Source organism: Tiliqua scincoides, chromosome 7 (genome assembly GCF_035046505.1).
Source record: "Tiliqua scincoides isolate rTilSci1 chromosome 7, rTilSci1.hap2, whole genome shotgun sequence".
Taxonomy (NCBI): domain Eukaryota; kingdom Metazoa; phylum Chordata; class Lepidosauria; order Squamata; family Scincidae; genus Tiliqua; species Tiliqua scincoides.
This window is the reverse complement of record NC_089827.1, coordinates 4,921,242-4,940,890: the sequence shown is the minus strand read 5'-3', so window position 1 is coordinate 4,940,890 and position 19,649 is coordinate 4,921,242. Positions and strand designations below refer to the sequence as shown.

Genomic DNA, 19,649 nt, shown 5'->3' with positions numbered 1-19,649 from the left:
CAGTTCCATGTTTATCACATCTGACCATCTCACCTTTACACTGCCTGCTTAATTTATTTCAGCTCATCTTGCTCTTTTAACTTTCTGGGCTCTGGAGCAATTTCAGAGTCTCCTTTTCCAGTTTCCACCACCACAGACATCTTTAATACTATTAGTCATCTGAACAGGAAGATTTAATTTCGTAATTATTAGTAGCATTGCCCCCACCCACCCAATTTAGCATCCAACCTGAATAAGAATTCTGAAGAACTCTTATGTTGAGCAAGGTTGTCAGGTGCACCCATGCTGATTTTTCAGCCAAGACTTTTTTGAAAATAGTTTCTGAGTTCATTGACATTCTAGCCTTCCTTGTAGTTAGCTTTCAGCTGCAGTCTCTAAAGATGCCTCACAAGAATGTAAATAAGAATTTCAAATTATTAGTAAATTGAACAGACAACCACTGGGACATGAGAGATACATTTATTAATGTTGGGAAAGAATCTGTTGCCGTTATTCTTTGTGCCATCATTATAATTAAAGCACAAAGCTGAGATTTGAGGAACTGTATATCCTGTGGAAACCCCATTTGCCACCATGAGTGATGATGTTCTTAAGACCACGTGCTCCGTAGGTGGGTCTGGGGCAGAAGGGCCCAGGCATCCCTGAAAGTAATTGCAGATCAAAGGTCAGTTGATGGAACAGAGGCCGAGGGCTCTGACAATGAGAAGAGGTTTTAAAGCCTGCACCTTGTTTAACACTCCACTAAGAAAACCCCTTTGACTGAGTGAGGCGGCTGCTTTGTGACAGGTCAGCAGGAGGGGAAAGGCTGTAAACCGAGACTGACAGTGGCTAAAGGGGGCGAAGTAATTGTCATCGGGCCGGGTAGCAGCTGCAATAGCACAACAGCAGAGTGCCCTGGAATGCAGCTCATTGCAAGGCACTTGTATGGCACAAGGTGCAAGAAAAGGAACAGGGAGGAGGAGGGGGAGAAGAAAGAAGTTCAGATATGTTCCCATTCGTGGGATGCCTCTATCCTTATCAGCACATACTTTAAGGGTAGCTGGGGTTTCAAAGAATGCCGAGTTGTACTGATTGACAGTGTTGTTCTGACCCAGGGTCATTTTTACTAGAAGGTCATCATTGGGCATTCTTTGTGTGTGTGTGAGTGCAGAGAGAGTGAAAGTGAGCAAGAATCCCCAACTGTTGGCAGCAAACCGTGGCTATCTATTCATTCCATCATGTTAGGGCTATAATTATCAAGAGACTGCTACATCATGCTGAGTCAAATCAACTGGGTTTTCCCAAACAGTGTTGTTCGGTTGTTGGGGTTTTTTTTTTTGTGTTAGATGAAAGATAATGTTGGCCTTGTTTACTTGTACATGATCAATAGCACTTAATGCCATTTTAGTGTAGATAAACATATACTTCTTGTATAGGGAGGGAAGGATCCTACTTGCTTGTAAACAGGGAAGCACCTTCCAAAGTCATTTCTTTCACAGCCAGATTCCTTCATTAGCTCAGATGAAACAAACCATGTGAAAAAAGAACTACTTAAAGCAGTAGTTTTCAGACAGTGTTCTGGAGAATCATGAGGTTCCTCAGACGTTTATCCTCCATGAGAAGATAAGCAATGGGAGATAAGCTTCCTGGAAAGATAGCTTAGCATTTCTCCTACTGTTTTCTTGCAAAGGATGATTGCAGAATAGTGTTTTTTGTACTGTATATGCAAGGCAGTCCCTCTAGTCCTGTGATCAGCATTCCATGTGAACTGATTGTGTGCTCACCTTATATATCCCCAAATTTCCCACAAGATGTAGGAGTTTGATGGTGGTTATGGAAGAATTTATTTATTTAAATTTTAAATGTAAATTAATTCTTTTTTTCCCCGGCCCCCGACACAGTGTCAGAGAGATGATGTGGCCCTCCAGCCAAAAACTTTGGACACCCCTGCTCTAGACTGATTGGCATGTCTAGAGAGTGCAGACTTTCTACAGCCCATTTGTGAACAGGTGTCATTGTTTTCATAAGCTATGATGCAAAAATCTAATAGTTACATGCCATTCAGGGAATGAAAAGGACAGTGATTTTTGTGTAGTGATAAGCTGGTATTTTCTGCCTGTGGCAAAGGAATTGACTCCTGCCCTTTCTTTGCAACAAAGGAAATACCATTCCTTTACCCAGATTTTCTTTCTTGAGGTCATATTCTTAATTTAGTCACACTGTTGAGGCTCCCTCAAAGGTAATATCTTCTAAGTGGGAGCTCCCAGAAATCTACATTTCCCTTCCTTTTATGAGGACTTTACAGATCTCTGGCCATAATCACCAAAGATAAAGATGAGTCATCTTTTTAAAAATACATCAGTGAAAGATTCATGGTCAGGGTTTCTAAGAGTGTTAAAATGAAACCTTCTCATGGCTAACATAAAAGGAGCTGAAAGCTGGAATAAGATGATACAGATAACTTGAGATTAGCTTTTCTTTCCCAGCATTAACCCAGTCGTATTTTTGTGCTGGTTTCTGGATTTGCTTTTCAGGATTGATTGTAGTTTTCCCATTGGTGAATTCAGAAATGTTTTGTGTGATTAAAATGCAGTTGCTTAAGGGTTTTGAAAGTCTGAGTGCTTAAGGGCACAATCCACAGGGAAGATTTTTCTGTCCAAGCCCCAGGCATGTAGTCAAGGGGCAGCAGACTTCCAGGACTTTGCCTGCAGCAGGGGCAGTAACATTACCAGGAGCACTCAAGTGCTGAAACTTTTTTTCAAGGACTTTAGATGAGAAAAAGCATCAGGTTCCGCAGAAGGTAAAGTTGCATTGGGGCATATGCTAATGTCTAGGCCTTAGCCATTCCTAAGGACTGTCCGAGAGACAGTAGAGAGCTCATGTTGCATTGAGCCTACAATCCTATGCAGATTAACCTGTGAATAGCTCTTCCTCAACATGTTGGGACTTTCTTCTGAGTAAACTTGCATGATGATCACCTCTACTTTAAAATTTACCACTATAGCACTACCAGGCCACTTTGGAACCAGTGGGGAACCCAGCACAATACTCAATTTCAGTAGAACATGTGCCAGAGAACCCCCCTGTGGGATTCATAACATTCTCATATTCGGGTTGTTTGTTTCATTGCATGTGGATCCTCGTCAGGATCAAGGGGGTATTCGGTCCTTGAGTTGGTAGTCTATATCCACATGGGATCCATTTCCAGACCCCCTTGGATACCAGATCTGTAGATATTGAGTTCAATGGGAGGGGGGTGCTCAGAGGACCTCTGGCCACTATCTCCTTGCACCTCAGAAGGCCTCCCAGATTCTCCTGAGAGGCTCTTCCAGTTTTTTGTCAGACCAGATGTAGCTCTGGCCTTCCTGCACCTCAGAACACCTCCTGAACATGACCGGAAGACACTTCCAGTCATGTCTGAGTAGTTTGGTGAGGTCCCTCAGTTGTGGGTCCAGACCCGCGTTAAGTCAAATCTTGTGGTCCCAAACCCATAGATCAGTGGCTCTCACACTTTTAGCACCGGGACCCACTTTTTAGAATGAGAATCTGTCAGGACCCACCAGAAGTAATGTCATGTCCAGAAGTGACATCATCAAGCAGGAAGATTTTTAACAATCCTAGACTGTAATTCTACCTACATTTACCCAGGAGTAAGTCCCATTGATTATCATTGTTAAAAGAATATACATAGCAGCCTGTTAAAAGTACAGATCTGTAACATTTCCCCCAATGCAGTCACATGCCATGGTAGCATCAAGTCTCATATATTAAAAATAAAATATTAAAATGATTGGGGAACCACCTGAAATTGGCTCGCGACCCACCTAGTGGGTCCCGACCCACAGTTTGAGAAACACTGCCATAGATAAATACGGCCAACCTGTACTCCTGCTGAAGTATCTTTTGCATCTGACTGACCTGAAATTACTGACTTTTCTTACCTTGGTGGTACAGGCATTTAAATTTTAGATATTCAAAGGTATTACGTGTTAGAATACATTGATATTACCTTTTCCTTCATTCAGATTCAGTATAGGGTTATAATTTTCCAGTGTAATAAGATCTATTAAAACTTGACGTATATAGTTGTTGATCACAGGCATTTGTGCTGCTGAAGGTCTTTGCAGTACTGCTGTAACCTCATTGCACTGCCTTAAAAACATCATGCCTCATTCTGGGACAGGGTTGATGACTCTCCTTCAGAGCCCTCCTAATTCAAAAGAACATTTTCTTTCTAGCAAATGGAACTCACACATGCTATGGCCTATATAGCAATTGGTTAAAGGCCAACTGCCCAGCAAAATATACAGTTGTGTATGTTATGCAACTCTTTAAAATAACCCCCCCTTTGCAGTTCATTTTTGAGATTTAAAATAAACCCCCACTATTTTCATTATGGGATTTTAAAAAGTTTTGATTTATGTCTCCTGTTTCAGTGCAACCATAGCTGTTTGCATTCATGCCTGATTCCTTTTGTGTGCTTCTCTGTAGGACAAAGCTGTGTGGTGTCTGACACTGTGCCTTTTATGGTGATTTATTAACTGTGTCAGACCAGAGACTGGGAATGCCGGGAAACCTGTCTTATGTATTGTGACAGTTGATATTGATTATGACAGTTTCTGGACTCCAGTGGCTTCTACACAGTGGCTAGTATTTTGGTCTTCTTGCTATACATACCATGTGATGTACATCATTGTGCTTTCCCTAAGAAAAAGGCGCTTTTGTCTGGTACCTTTTCTTCCTCATAGTTATGTGAGAGGAGTGATAATAATACATTGTGCAGCAAACAGCAAAATCAGACAAGCCCCCCTGTTGAACAGGAACTGGGAACCCGGAGCCTCAGTCTCTTATCTAAATGTCAGTTTTGCAAAGGAAAAATGAATAGTTGATGCTCTTCTTCTCCAGAGCGCCTGTTCACTCTGTCTGTGAGTTCATTAACCGTAATAAGATGCATCCTGTTTTTCCCCATTGTGCTGAAATCCACAGCCTGTCTTCATGAGGACTTCACCGAACCCACATTTATTAATGCAACTGGTGTTTTTGCTGGTACTCTGATGATGCATGGAGATTGTCAATGGGAAAATTGTGTTGATTCCTCATGATTCTGGATTGCAGTAGTTATTAACAAAGGTTTTAATGTTACAGAGCTTTAAAGATCATGCATGCTAGTGTCTGGGTTTTGATAAGGATGTTGAAAACAGGTTGGAGAGGGCCTGAAAAAGAGGGAAGGTATTACAGCTGAGAAATAGCAAGGTCGGCTACAATTAAAATTGCATATTCAGAATAGTCACCACTAAAAGTTATTGCCTAACTTTTACTGAATACCAGCAGGATGCTGTGTTATTGCATGCATTAGCAAGCTATCAGGAGAAAGGATTGTTGAGTTACATCTTTTCTCTTGCTAAGTAGTAGAAGTCACCAGTCTCAGTTGTTGTCATGAGAGAGGCAGTGTTCATTTCTAAGAACATTTGCTTTCTCAATGAAACTGACACAGTTGCAACACTGCTACAGTAGGGGCATGGAAGCAGAGAGGCAGTTCAATAAGTGGGAAAAACTCTTTGCCCTGGTCCTTGCGCTATACCCCTGAAGTTGCAGAAGAATTGAGGCAAAGTCACTACTGATTAATCATAAAGCCAATTTTAGGAATTTGTATCCAGGTTTATCACTAGTGACAGAAACTTTTATACTCAATGGCATTGAAAAGCATGTGTGGGGTGTGCGGGACACAGCGGCTGATGCACCCGGGGGGGTGACATCACCATTGGTCAAATTTTTATAATCTTGGTATTTTTTAATAATACCATTATATATCAACTGCTGCATAATTTCATGCAGAATGCAATGAAACCCTGTTGAAATATCTCTGTTCTCTCAAAAGTTTTAACCAAAAGAACCAACAGAGGCGGGGCAATGGCACATCACTATGCCCACGACCCCTGGCGTTGCCTTGCCCACTGTATGGGAGGAGGTCCATCATAGCTGGCTTCCCACTTTGGGTGATTCAAGCCCTAGTGATGCCACTGTTTACGCTGGCATGTTTAGGACGTTAATCAGAATTGTACATTGCCCGTCTGCTAGAGTACAACTTTAGAAGTTTTAAAAAATGTGCTTACAAGTTGAATTTTTGCATGAATAATACAGTTTTGAGTTCTTCAAGAGAAAAGTCATAGGGTAGCAGTTTTGTGGCACTCTACAAATCAGGTACTGACCACTGCTGGAGCTTGTGGGCTCTTGCCAGTACTGAGGAACTGGTGGCTGTTTGAGAAGTTGTTTGGCATTCTCTTTAGCGCCCTGGTAAATCAAATGATCCAACACTCCAAATTAAGGGAACGTTCAGACAAAGTATATGGAAAGATGTTTTCTGAAAAAGCCTCTGATATATTTTTTTTCTCTTCTTCTAGATGGCATTCACAGCGTCACAGCTCTTTGCACCTTACGGGTGACCATCATCACCGATGACATGCTGACTAACAGTATCACGGTACGACTAGAAAATATGTCTCAAGAGAAGTTTCTCTCTCCTCTTCTTGCTCTCTTTGTGGAAGGTGTGGCTACTGTGCTGTCAACAACCAGAGAGGGCATTTTTGTTTTCAACATTCAAAATGACACTGATGTCAGCTCCAACATCCTGAACGTGACGTTTTCTGCCTTGCTTCCTGGTGGTATACAGAACAAGTTTTTCCCTTCTGAAGACCTCCAGGAGCAGATATACCTCAACAGGACACTCCTCACTTTGATATCCACCCAACGAGTGCTGCCTTTTGATGACAACATTTGTCTACGAGAGCCTTGCGAGAACTATATGAAGTGTGTCTCTGTACTCAAGTTTGACAGCTCTGCTCCATTCATCAGTTCGAACTCCGTCTTGTTTAGACCCATTCACCCCATCAATGGGCTGAGATGTCGGTGTCCTCCTGGGTTTACAGGGGACTACTGCGAAACAGAGATTGACCTCTGCTATTCCAATCCTTGTGGGAACAATGGCCTTTGCCGGAGCCGAGAAGGGGGCTACACTTGTGAATGTTATGAAGACTACACTGGTATGTTCATATCTTTGTGTTGCCAACATTGTGCTATGTATCTATAAACCAGGGGGTGAGGAGGGAAACAGTTTTTATCTTCTTGTTGTTGCATGCACAGTGAATCAAAAGGCCCAAAAGTAATTCAGATGTTATGCCAAATGTGTACAGTGGGCCCTCCTTATCCGCAGACTTGGTACCTGCGGTTTTGAGTGTCTGTGGATGCCAAACCCGCAGCTGAAGGGTCTTAAAAGACCTCCCAGACATGACCAGAAATCACTGGCGCAAACCAGAAGTGCTTTCTGTCGTGTCCTGGAGGCTTCTGAGAAAGCTGGGGGAGGGGGCACAAGTGGCTTCAAGATAAGTAATTACTGCGCCATGCTGGCCCCCCACAGGTTTCATGATCCATAGAATTTGGTATCCGCAAAGCGTCCTGGAACAGCTCCCTCATGGACACTGATGGGCCACTGTATTTCAACTTAGCTATAAATAAATACAGACAAATGTTAATAGGAAAAATCCATTATGGGGTACAAGCCATGATGTGTATGCGCAACCTCCTGATTTTAGAAATGGGTTAAGTCAGAATGCCAGATGTAGGGGAGGGCACCAGGATGAGGACTCTTGTTATCTGGTGTGCTCCCTGGGGCATTTGGTGGGCCACTGTGAGATACAGGAAGCTGGACTAGATGGGCCTATGGCCTGATCCAGTGGGGCTGTTCTTATGTTCTTATGTTCTTATATAGGGAGAGACCATAGCTTAGGGCATGTACTTTGTTTGCAAAATATTCCATATTCAGTCCTTGACATCTCCAATTACAGGGTCCTTGGTGGCAGGGCTGTTGTCCAGATAAAATCAGGTTTATGTACAAAATATGTTAGTACAGTAAACTAAATCAACATATGTGCCACTTTCTCAACTGGTTTAGTGATTAACTTTCCCCTGTGCAACCAAAATGTAGGTGTCATAATGTTGTGATATATGCTGTTAAGAAGCAGAGATTGAATTATTTTTGCAGGCTTTACACAGAAGTGTTTACAGAACATTTAAAAGGCTGGACTTTCCTTATTGAAGTGGCCATGTTCATGGGAATGCAGTCTGCTCTGGAAACTCTAAAAATTCACTTCACCCTATTAAGAAACATGCTTGGGAAAAAATGTAATTATAAGAAAATTTTATAAAATCTTTCATCTCTTTTCTAAGGTACACCGAACTTGATGCTTAGATTATAATACAGATATACCTGTGTCCAAAAACACCTTGATTTCCTCCAGAAGGCAATTACATCCTAATAAAGAGGCTTCTTTTCCCCCCTCGTTTCCATCCCCCACTAATACTTTGAACCTTTTCATTTGTTTGGATGTAATTTATACATGATGAAAGTTTCCCTGTCTTCAGGAGTCTTCAGTTTCAAGCAGTAAGATGCTCAGAGCTTTTATGAGCTATTTTTGAAACAAGTATACCTGCTAATTATAATTGCCTGGAACAGGCTTCACTTCCTGTGATATAAGGAGGTGAGTGATCAGGAGACATAATATTTGTGGGTTTAAAACAGATCTGGAACAGCATCATTTAATTTTGCCAGACCAACATGCATGACTTGTCTGAATACTTCCCCACTGCTACGAGGAGGCTATGAAGCTGTTTGTGCCAAGGAAGGAAAAAAATGTCTTAATACATCTGTGCTCCCTAAGATTCTCAAGCTGTTAGTTTTTAGGAGGAAGGAAAGAATGTACAGCCAGTTCTCTTTGTATCTGCAAGAGAAGAGGCAGTGGCTTCCTGACAAGCAGAAGGTAGTGCTGGCACCATGCAGGGGGAAAAGGATGAGCCGCCTGTACGCTACAGTATACAGCCAACAGGGGATGGGATCGAAGTAACTGCATTCAGCCTATTATACCCCCTTTTTTTAAAGAAAGTTGTCTGGATTAGGACAAGTTTCTTCATCAAACAGGCATTAGTATTGTCTGGTGGAGAACTGCCTGACACATTTAGGTCCACTTCCAGACTTGCCTCCCCATCTCAGGTACCATCTCGAGGACTCCAGCTGAACCTTCACAATGATGAGGTCTTTGGAAGACTACTTGAGGGCTGCTCTGGGGCTGGTGCAAGCCCAGGGAAGGAGCCAAGAGATAGGTGGAAGAGGTCATGTGAAGAAACCCCCTCCCTGCTGCTGAACTCTCAGGCCTTGTTGAAAGTTGAACTCTCTCAACTTTCAGTGCTTAGAGGAAAGCATCAGATGCTGGAGATGTTAATGAGCCCTTGCTATCACCCAGGCCCATAGACTTCAAGTTAAGACTCAGGTTCGTAAAGTTCATAGAATGTATGGTGAAAAAGGTCTCCTGGAACCTAAGCCCATTTTCCCCCTAGGCTCAATGATTCAGTATCCACTATCCACTAGGTTTTCCAAGAACCGGACCCTTCCTAGGGGACAACGAGAACTGACGAGAATGTATCTGCCTTCTTCTAAGTGCCATGGAACTGCAACCCGTTCTCTAGGGCTTGTATATTTACATACATCATAATGTCAAATCCATTGCTAAAATCAGCTCGTCTGATGTCAGCTGAGGGCATACTGCATATGGATGGCATTTGCAGCCATTGCACTTGTTCCTTCAGAAGACATGCAGCTCACCCTCCTCCTCTTTTGTGCAGCAAAAAGTTGTGTAGTCTCAGAAAAAGGAGCAGAAGGTAGACAAGTGTCACATGTGGGCATTGGATTTGTTGGTTGAAAGCCCAAATTTTAATTTTGTGGGTTGCTGTGGTGGCATGCGGTCAAGGAATGAAAACCCATATGGCAGCAGATGAAGGGGTCTTGTGAATTTGTCTGTGTGTGTGTGTGTGTGTGTGTGTGTGTGTGTGTGAGAGAGAGAGAGAGAGAGAGAGAGAATATTTCAAGCATAGTAGTTATTTGAGAAATTTCTCCTGTTTCTTTTTATGATCATTCTGCGATGCTCATTAGTCTTCACACCTGAAGTACCTATTTTGCAAATTGGCAGTGGTGTAGCTAGAGGGGTTGCAAAGCACTGAGTTTTGTAGGGGGGCCCCACCACACCATGCAAGAGGTCCCTCCTCTTTCAGAGCCAGTCATAGGCCTCTGTTTTGCTCCCACCACTCAGAATGGCTCTGAGGGAGAGGGGCCGTTTGCACACTGCGGTGAGGCTCCCTGCAAAACTTGATGCTTTGCACCCCTTCTAGCTACACCACTGCCAATTGCACAGTGTGCTGCTTTCAACAGATTTGGGTGTTGTTTCTTCAATAATAAAGCAATGCAAAGCGCTCCAGAATGCAGCATCAGTTGGCCTATTCAAAGGGCCTCGGGTGCAATGCAAGCTCCCCTTCCGAAATGTGGGGCCTCTCTTCCCCCTTGCATCTGCCTGCGGAAATGATTCCACTGATCAAAGTCCTCGGCTGTCTCTTTTGAAAGCTAGTCTTGAGACTCAACTTTTTTGTTTGTTCTTTTTAATTAGCTTTAAAATGGTTTGACAGGATTTTTGATGTTACTAAACCATTCTAAAGTGCTGGAATTAAGAAAGCTTTGTCAATGAAAGTGATATGCCTAACATCAGCGAAAGTCACTAAATCCCACTTTCTCCACTCCTTCCATCCATCTCTCAGCCCAGAAGTTCAGTGTGTTGCCTTGACTGTAACAGTTGCCTTGTTGGCCAGTTAGACAAAAATCTGATAGCCAGAATAGGGCAATATCTGCACTGGGTCCAAATAACCTACTATGGGATTTGCCTCTTGATTGTGTAAATCAGGAGTCTCCAAACTTTTCAGTACGAGGGCCGCGTCATATATTTTACACATTTTCATGGACCAAAAAGAATCAACTTTTGATAGGGTCAGCTATGCATGGCACGCTTTATGTGCCCATTCCATTGCAGAAGCCTGGTTGATTGTGGATGCGCAAAAATGATGCAATTTCCTCACTGCAATTGTTTTATGGCGTTGTTGAAAAGTCATCCTGTGGAAACCTGATTTATTATTGGCATGGATGAGGTAAACATTGAATAATTATGGTTGGTGGGTCTAGCCTTCTTCTGTTCTAACCAAAATGGAGAGGGGGAGCATAATTCTAGATCTTAAACAAAAATCTTAAACAATGTAAATATCATTTACATTACACAGTATTGTCAGCTTGTCTGAGGTCATACCTGCCTGCAATTGAAAGTTCTTTAGATCAGCATTTTTCATAGTTGTCCCCCGCTGTACCCCTTTGCCTGGTTCACCTATTGGAAGTACCGCTGGAAGTAACTGGCGATGATGTCATCACCCATTACTTCTGGATTGGGAAGCCTGACGCAATGCGTCAGACCGGATGGCTTTTTCAAGCATGCAAAAAGCACATGCTGGAGCTATGCTGCTGAACCAAGCTTCCTATCGCTGCTTGTCACATTGCTGGTCTTGCTGTCAGGCAGCAGGGGTCTAGGGGTCCCACACATGCCACTGGACCCCACCTCCTCAAGTGCCACTGGTGGTACTAGTACCACTAGTTGAGAACGCTGGTTTAGACTGGTTTCGTCTCACATTTTGTTACCTAACTGTATTTTGAATAAATCCCAGTTCCCCAAATTCACTCATAACATGGAGATGTGTTTTATTTGAAAGTGAAAGCTTTTGCTCTCCTTCCCTTTTTGTGGGAAAGAAGAGATTGGGGAATGTGCAAACCTTTGGCTCTCCCATTGTGAACGCTGGTTTTCTGTTATGTCTGAACCAGCCCAATGTCTGATTAATAGTACTTATTTTTGATTGTTTCCCAATCATGTTTACAATGGATAGTATTTATTTGTACTCTACTGACCCACTGGGGCAGATAGTGCCTGACTTACACATTGCTGAATGACTGGAGAAGTTAGCATCTTATTTGTAGCAGTTATTGATAGAGGAACACATGTTGTTCCACACTGGGGGAGGCTAAATTAACGGGGTCTTGCATTCCTAGCTTTGAAGCCACAAAATTCTCTTTGTAAAGGCAGTGGAAGGGTGCAAACCATTGAGCCCCGGAATAAAGCAGGCTTTAAATATCTGTTACAGCTTCTGGGCTAACTATTCGTAACCATTCTGTTTTACTGTATCCAAACCAGATGGTTGTTTATAAGTGCCCATAAATTTGTGTCTTCATTTTATCTAGACTTTTGATTACACAGAAACAAGTGATAAGATTGAAATGATTGATTGCACTTATTTGCCAATTGTGCTATATTACCTAAATATAATTCCTAAATAAACAAAGCTCTCAAGCTGTTTGTTTAGCTTCTGTTTACATCATGGATTAGGGACACTGGACAGTGTTTTGCAAATGATGAAAATTAAGTATATAATCTTGAGAACGTGTTTGTAAATTCTGCGGATCTGGGATGCTATTATTTCTTAGCAGCTGTGCCCCAAATATCTTCTAATCCCAGTGGCATTGCTGCTTTCCTTGTCTTTTTTGAATTGTTTTTTTCAAATCTATCTAAATGAGTAAAAAAGAGCCCCAAATTATGTCGCCCCTCCCCCAATGCTTATAGTTTTGTGAGATTGCCCAGTATAGAGGGGGAAGGGGATGAAAAAGCAGGGAAACCACTAACTCAGTCTCCCCCTGTGCTCTTGAGCCTCAGGTTGTGTTAAAAAGGGTTTTTAACAAAGCTCAATTACTGGCAGTAGCTTATAGGACTGAAATGCCTTGAGAAGGCAGGGCTCCTCTGGAAGTTCTGATGCAACAGACAGACCTCTCTTTGCCTTGGGAAAATGGTTGTGGAATACCACATTCACATCTTCCTGGAGTGGCTATCCTGTTACTGCTGTGGTCATTCTTACATTGCGATCTATTTTTGTTGTCTCAAAACACAACTTTTATGTTAGGAATTCTCAGTTTCGAATTCTGACAGGCTGTACTTTGACAAGATAAAGCAACATGAAGCATCTATTTTTCACTTCCCTCATTTTCCTTTGGCTCACACGTTCAGTTCCTTGCACATTGTAGTGCTTCAGACCTCACTGCTAAAACATTTCCATTGCATATCAGTGTAGAGCTCTGGAGTAGCCACACTGCCTGCGCCGGGCGCATATCTTCAAAGTGGCACGTACCTCCCAAAGCATTGATGTGCAGACCTGACAGTTCAATCTTAAAATTGATTGCTCAGAAGGTGTTCTGAATTTGTGGGGAGTTACTGTCTGGTATGAATGCTCAAGAATGCAGCCTTAAGGTTGTCAGCCATCACACACCTGTGCAGATAGAGCAAAAATGTTGACAGGCAGAAGCAAATATTGTGTGAGATAGAACTGGTTCGCACATGAACTCAGTATGTAGGATGGACATGCAGTGGGGCACAGGAGCTAATAATCTTTGTGTGAACCAAATCTTAGGTGTGTAAATTATTGTTGTCAGATCTCTGGCTTTTGGTCTAAGACTCAAGTTTCAGAGGGCCGTCTCAGCCCCTATTTGTAGGTTTGCCAGATCTCAGGGTTTTGGTGAACCATGTTTCCATCTCTGGGCAAATGGCAGAATCTCCAGTAGCTCACCAACCTTTGTCACTTCACGCCTTCTCTCCTTTAAAAATTGTGTGCCTGCTACCTCTTCCAATGGGCCTGAAAGCAGATGATGAGACAGATATTATTAAAATACATATATTTTAGTAAATCAGTCGTTTGTAACCATTAGACATTTATTATATTTATTTTAAAATACATCCTGCCTTTCCCCTTTTTTTCAGTGCTCCCAAGGCAGCAAGAGTGATTAAAAGTATAAACCAGGAGTGCCTCTCAAAAGCATCTGGAAGACCTCCTGAGGTGCGGGAAGGCTGCATGCAGTGTTCCCACACCTCAGAAGACCCCGTGGATGCAACTGGAAGGCACTTCTGCTTGCGTCCTGGAGAACTCTGAGGCCCTCCAGTCATGGGCCTGGCATCCGTAGCTATTCATATCCATGGATTCTGAGCCCATGGATAAGGAGGGCCCATGTGTATCATGGACTTTAATTCAAAATTGTGCCATTATTCAATAATTCCAAGGCTGGCATTTCTGCTCAGTGACAATGATTTAAAGACCGCAGACTGTGCTGACAGCTGGTCCCCTCTTTTGTTTGTGTTCATGTCAATGTCTGGTTTGTTTGTCAAGCCAATTGTTCTTTTATCAGGCCTTGCAGACGTCACTCCAAGAGAAGTCTTAGTCTTTTTGATAACCTTATCCAATTTAAATAGAACAAGTCCACAGTTAGCTCTTTATGGAGATCTGTTACTATTCTCAGTGATTCAAGTTTCGGCATGCAAAAAAACACGGTGGTTTGATTGAGCGATCTTATTGTCATTTTTGGGTGTTGCTAACCGGCTATTGCTAACTGTGCAAAGAGGCACCTTTCAAAGTGGTGTCCTCTTATATTTAACATGGGGAGAGCAACTGTCCCTTTTCACCCCAGCATGGTGTCTTTTTCTGTTGTCTTTTCTATGTTTTTTTTTTTAAGTTTGCGAGCCCTTTGGGGACAGGGAAGCATTTATTGATTTATTTTACTATGTAAACCACTTTGTGAACTACTTTTGTTGAAACATAGTATATGAGAATAATAACACAGCCCAACACATATTTTGGTGCCTTAAAGTTAGAAGTACCTAGTCTTGGATATTTTGGGGGAGCACATTCCAAAAATGGCATCGGTTTGACTGTATCCTCTCTAGTTTTGGAGATACTGCATAGTCACCTAAAATGCTGATTCAACTGTTTGCCTGCACATCAGCTTTGGAATCTGTGCCCCAAATATATCCAAGAATAGGTCTAACTTCTGAACCCCCAATTTTTTTTTGGTGGTGGTGGGGGAAGTGTAATAATTTTGAAGCACTGGCTCTGATTAGATGGTAGATATGATGCTATCTTTTTCTTGTGAATGGACATCATTTTAATTTGTTTTTCAAGACATTTCAATCACCTTTTTGACTTGGTTCAGTTGGGTTTTGTCCTCCTAGCTTCATTATGGCATAGAAATTATTTTCTCAAAAGCTGTGACAATTACTGTCACATGAACTTTGCTAAACATGGGTCCTGATGTGACAGAGTGCATAAGGAGGTCTTGTAGAAGGCAACAAGGGTTGATTGAGACCTGATGCCCAAGAATTGAGGCATGAGGTTAGTACTGCCTATGCCTTGTGGAATTACAACACACCCATTTCATATGATAGACTTTTTCCATGAAATTCATCAGGCCCACAATCTATGACAATTTGCTTCTGCATTAGTAAGGTTTTTGGAGGGCCTCTGTTATTTCCTCACAGCTGATGACTATTTCTCCGTCTCTTTTAGGGGACTACTGTGAAGTGAACTCTCGCTCTGGACGCTGTGCTCCAGGAGTTTGCAAGAATGGAGGAAAGTGTGTTGATCTACTCATTGGAGGCTTCAAATGTGAGTGCCCCCCTGGTGAATATGAGAGACCTTATTGCGAGATGACCACAAGAAGCTTCCCTCCCGAGTCATTTGTCACCTTCAAGGGGTTAAGACAACGCTTCCATTTCACTGTCTCGCTCATGTAAGTCTGCTTCCTTTCCAACATCTTATGGAGATTTTCCAATCCCTATTTGCATCCCTAAGATAGGATCCAAGTCATGTATGTATGTATGATGTATGTATGTATGTGTACAGCAAAACTTTGCACTTTCATCTGGTTAGGGACTGGAGCATGGATGAAAGTCGAGAACAAATGAATGTCAAAGCATTGCCTTATTTAGATTGCACATTTATTTTAGCTGGTGAAAAATGAAAGACTAATTGTATAACGCATGAAAATGTACCTCAAACTGAAATAAACAGAAATAAAAGAAAAATAAACATAGATATATTGACAAACGTTATGGAAGTTTGGATAAAATTGAATGAAAGAGGAAAGGACATGGACAGTGCTAGAAAGTTGGATAGGATCAGGCTGCTACTCTCTTTAAGTGGAGAATTTTTTTGGTAACGACCAAGAGCACAATCCTAACTGCACCTTATGGCTGGCATAGGAGGCCCTTGGGCCGGAGGGTTGCAAACGTGCTGTAATGCACGTTTGCGCCTCCCTGGGAGGAATTTGTATTGGCGCATGTAGCTGCACCGACGCTCGGAGGCCGGCAGAAGCCTCAGCGGCGGCTTCCTTACTGCCGCTTGTGTCGGCACACCCGCGCCTACACAAGCAGCAAAGGTAGGCATGCGGGTGTGGGGAGGAGGCGGGAAGGGGACGTTTCTGGGCAGGGGGAGGGCGGGCGATGGGCGGCCCCAGGGGCGGGGAGCCGGGAGAGGAGCTGGGACCCAGTAGTTATGCCGAATCCCAACCCCCATCCCTGCGGAGAGAATGAAGCGGCTTCAAGCCACTCCGCTCTCCTCGGACCTGTGCCACCTCCAGAGGTGGCGCAGGTCCGAGGAGACCCATTGGGGCCAGCTGCCCTTACCCAGGGGTAAGGGAAAGAGCTTCCCCTTGCCCCTGGCTGGCCGCTGCAGCCAACAAACCTGCGTTGGATGCAGTGCAAGCCTCCTGGCTTGCCTGCTCTAGTGCTGGTTTGGTTTGCACCTTAAAAGTTATAGTTGGGCAACTCAGTCTTATGGTGCCCTTACACCTCAGGAACTTGTGTTCTGGCAGCATGAGGTACTTTACGACAGTCCCAAGCATGACCCACCATTGGAAAGGGGCTGGGCCTCTGGTGCAAGTCACATGTGGTGATGTGCTGCATTTTCTCCCTTGGGCTGTAGAAGTGTGTCCTGTATGACTGGTGGTGCTTATCTGATTGGTTTGCAAAGGAACTAGGCTGTAGGTGAATCTTTCTGTGAAATGTGTGTTTTCCTGTCTCTCCTAGGTTTGCAACCAGGGAGAGGAATGCTCTGCTTCTCTACAATGGACGATTTAATGAGAAGCACGATTTTATTGCCCTCGAGATAATTGAAGAGCAGATCCAGTTGACATTCTCTGCAGGTAAGTTGTCTCTGTTCATTTTAACCCACTAAAATTAGCAGTAGCCCTATAGTGAAAGCGACTCCTCATCCCTTTTTGAAATATCAGCAATGACTTCATGCAATCACCCCACATGTTTATTTGCCTTTTAAGTTGTTTAAAATCCATTTTCCCAGATCTTGTTCTCCTCATTGTTTACGAAAATTATTTTGTCATGGGAACTAAATTGTACTTTCTAGTCATCTGGCTATGAAGCTTGGGGAATATCCATGAGGAGTGATGTATTTACAGAAAGGAATGTACCCTTTTTTAATAGCCTCTGAAAATTATTTCAGAGGCATTTCAATCTCTCTCTCTCTCTCTCTCTCTCTCTCTCTCTCTCTCTCTCTCTCTCTCTCTCTCTGTGTGTGTGCTTTCTGTATTTGCCACATCTTACAAATTAGTTCTGATGTCATAAAATGACTGCCAATGGAGCAGTTCGTGCGTGCTGCAAAAGGCAGCAGAGCCACAACTCCAATACACCACACCTGCTGGAACAGGTAGGGTAGTGGTGAAGGTAGGGTAAGGAATGAAACTGGATAGGAAAGGGATGGATGGAGGGGCAGGGAGGTGGTGTGAGGAGGTGGATCACCTGGTAACAGTGTGCGCTGAATCCCACCCCCTCTTTTTAAAATCTCCCTAACCCTTTCTTCTCCTGGGACTTGAGCCAGCTAAAGAGGTGGTGCACATCTGAAGAGACCCATTGTGAAGTGGGAGGCTTACTTAGAGGGAAGGGGAAATGATTCCCCTTTCCCCTCTCAATCCTCCCTATCCACCCTGGCCCCCACTGGATACAGAGCGTGCCTTTTGGCTCGACTGCATTAGCAGGGGGAAGGATAGAATTGCACTTGTCAGGACTATTTAGATCTGTTGATTGTGACCCAGTGTTAAAAGCTGAAGGAAGCAATGTGTTGGTTTGACAGTTGTGCAGGAAAGGGCTTCCAGGGCATTTATAGTTGTAGGACGAAACACAAACACACAAACTTTTAGCTTCAGTAGAACTAAAATGACTTAAGTCCAGAAATTTTGCTTGAACTGAACTGTGCATAATTCTGGGAGTCCCAGGAACTTCAGAAAGCGAAGTGGCCGGTCCTTAAACGCACTCTTATTCTCCTCATGCAAGACATATAATTAGATGTAAAGTATTTTGCCCACAGCCATGCTTTCGATATCTGCTTAGACTAATTTGAAATTGGCTTGTTGTATCCAAAGTGGATTTTTGTGTAGATGGTATCAAATATGTGTTGGTGTCTGCTAGCCTCCAGCATTTTTTTAAAAAATCAAGACAAGAAGAGGTGTTAAAAGAGAGCAATAATGTTGCAAGAGGAAGGGATTTTATCTTTTTCTAAAAATGTTTTTATAGCCAGACAGTATTTCTTAATAGTTTGCAGTTAAGGATATTGGAAGAACATAAGGAAAAAACGCAAAGAACACAATTTTTGTTTTCCTTTTTTATTATAAAATACCTTTGAGATACAGAATTGTGTCTGTGGCTTTTTTGTTATGCATTTGTATGTGTGTTGTTGTTGTTTTATTTTGTTTTTTATTCTACCCAAAAACACATTTCCCCTTTTCAAAGAGGCAGTCCTTAGGTCAGGTGAGAATCAAACATAGATCTAGTAAGAGAGAGACCATCCATCTCTGAAAGCAATAATCCTACATGTAACCCATGTGAATGTAAGTGTTATCTGAAACTCGTTATGGTGACTGGATCTGAAATGGAGCCATTGTATATTTCTAACCATTTATCAATGCATAAGATTTTGGACCTCAGACCATAGGTCTGATTCACATACAATTGTACAAATTGCTTTGGAGTTCAGCTGAATATTGATAATGAAGGAACTAATATAAGACCTTTTGGAGGACCACACTACTACTGGGAATAGTCTCAGATTTAACAAAGAATATTTGTGTGTGTGTGTGTGTGTGTGTGTGTGTGTGTGTGAGAGAGAGAGAGAGAGAGAGAAAGAGAGAGAGAGAGAATAAAACTTTAAGGCTTTCTGCAATGCCAGCAAATACTTTTTCTGCAATGGGTAGAAGCACAGCTGCCCCATATGTTTGTGCAGGTTTTGCACTGTTTTGCACAAGGTTTTGCACAGTTTTTGCACAAGGACACCGCATCTGAGGGGGTTCCATTCACCTAAGAAGGAGGAGAAATGCTAGTAGAATGTCATTTCTTGCGAAAAGGAATGAACACCTTTTCGTACTGTGTGCCAAGGTGTCTTTTCTAATGCTCACAAAGTCACCCTATGGGCTATTCATGGCCCTGTGCAGAAGTACTCAAGGAAGGGAAATGCTGGAATAAGGCCTATTTTGATCATATTCACAAAAACAAACAATGCAGAAGTTAGGAGGTTCTTCATCCTTAAAGAAGAGTCCATATTTGTATTCCTCTCTCTATCCGAATGATTTTCAATCTTTTTCATCTCATGGCACACTGACAAGGCACAAAAATTATCAAGGCACACCATCAGTTCTTTGACAAGACACATCACACTGCTGGTGGGGAGACCACACACCCCCAATGACCCAACTAACAAAGGACCTTCTCCCAAACTCCTGTGGCACACCTGCTGACCATCCATTGCACAGCAATGTTCCACAGCATAGTGGTTGAAAATTGCTAGTCTCACACCTCTCTGTATGAACAGTGCAGGTGTGGGTGTAAAACTAAGGTTACTGTTTGCATCTACACAGCTGCATACATATAGTGGTATATTAT

At 42.8% G+C, this 19,649-nt stretch overlaps 1 protein-coding gene across 1 annotated transcript in view; it reads left to right on the top strand.

Annotated features, from left to right (window-relative positions):
* The window catches only part of CELSR1 (cadherin EGF LAG seven-pass G-type receptor 1), a 157,783-nt gene that overhangs the window by 65,921 nt on the left and 72,213 nt on the right, over window positions 1–19,649 (top strand). The window contains exons 2-4 of the mRNA XM_066633634.1: window positions 6,381–7,019; window positions 15,271–15,493; window positions 16,791–16,906. Coding sequence (XP_066489731.1) covers window positions 6,381–7,019; window positions 15,271–15,493; window positions 16,791–16,906 — 978 coding nt within the window. The remainder of the gene's footprint in view (window positions 1–6,380; window positions 7,020–15,270; window positions 15,494–16,790; window positions 16,907–19,649) is intronic.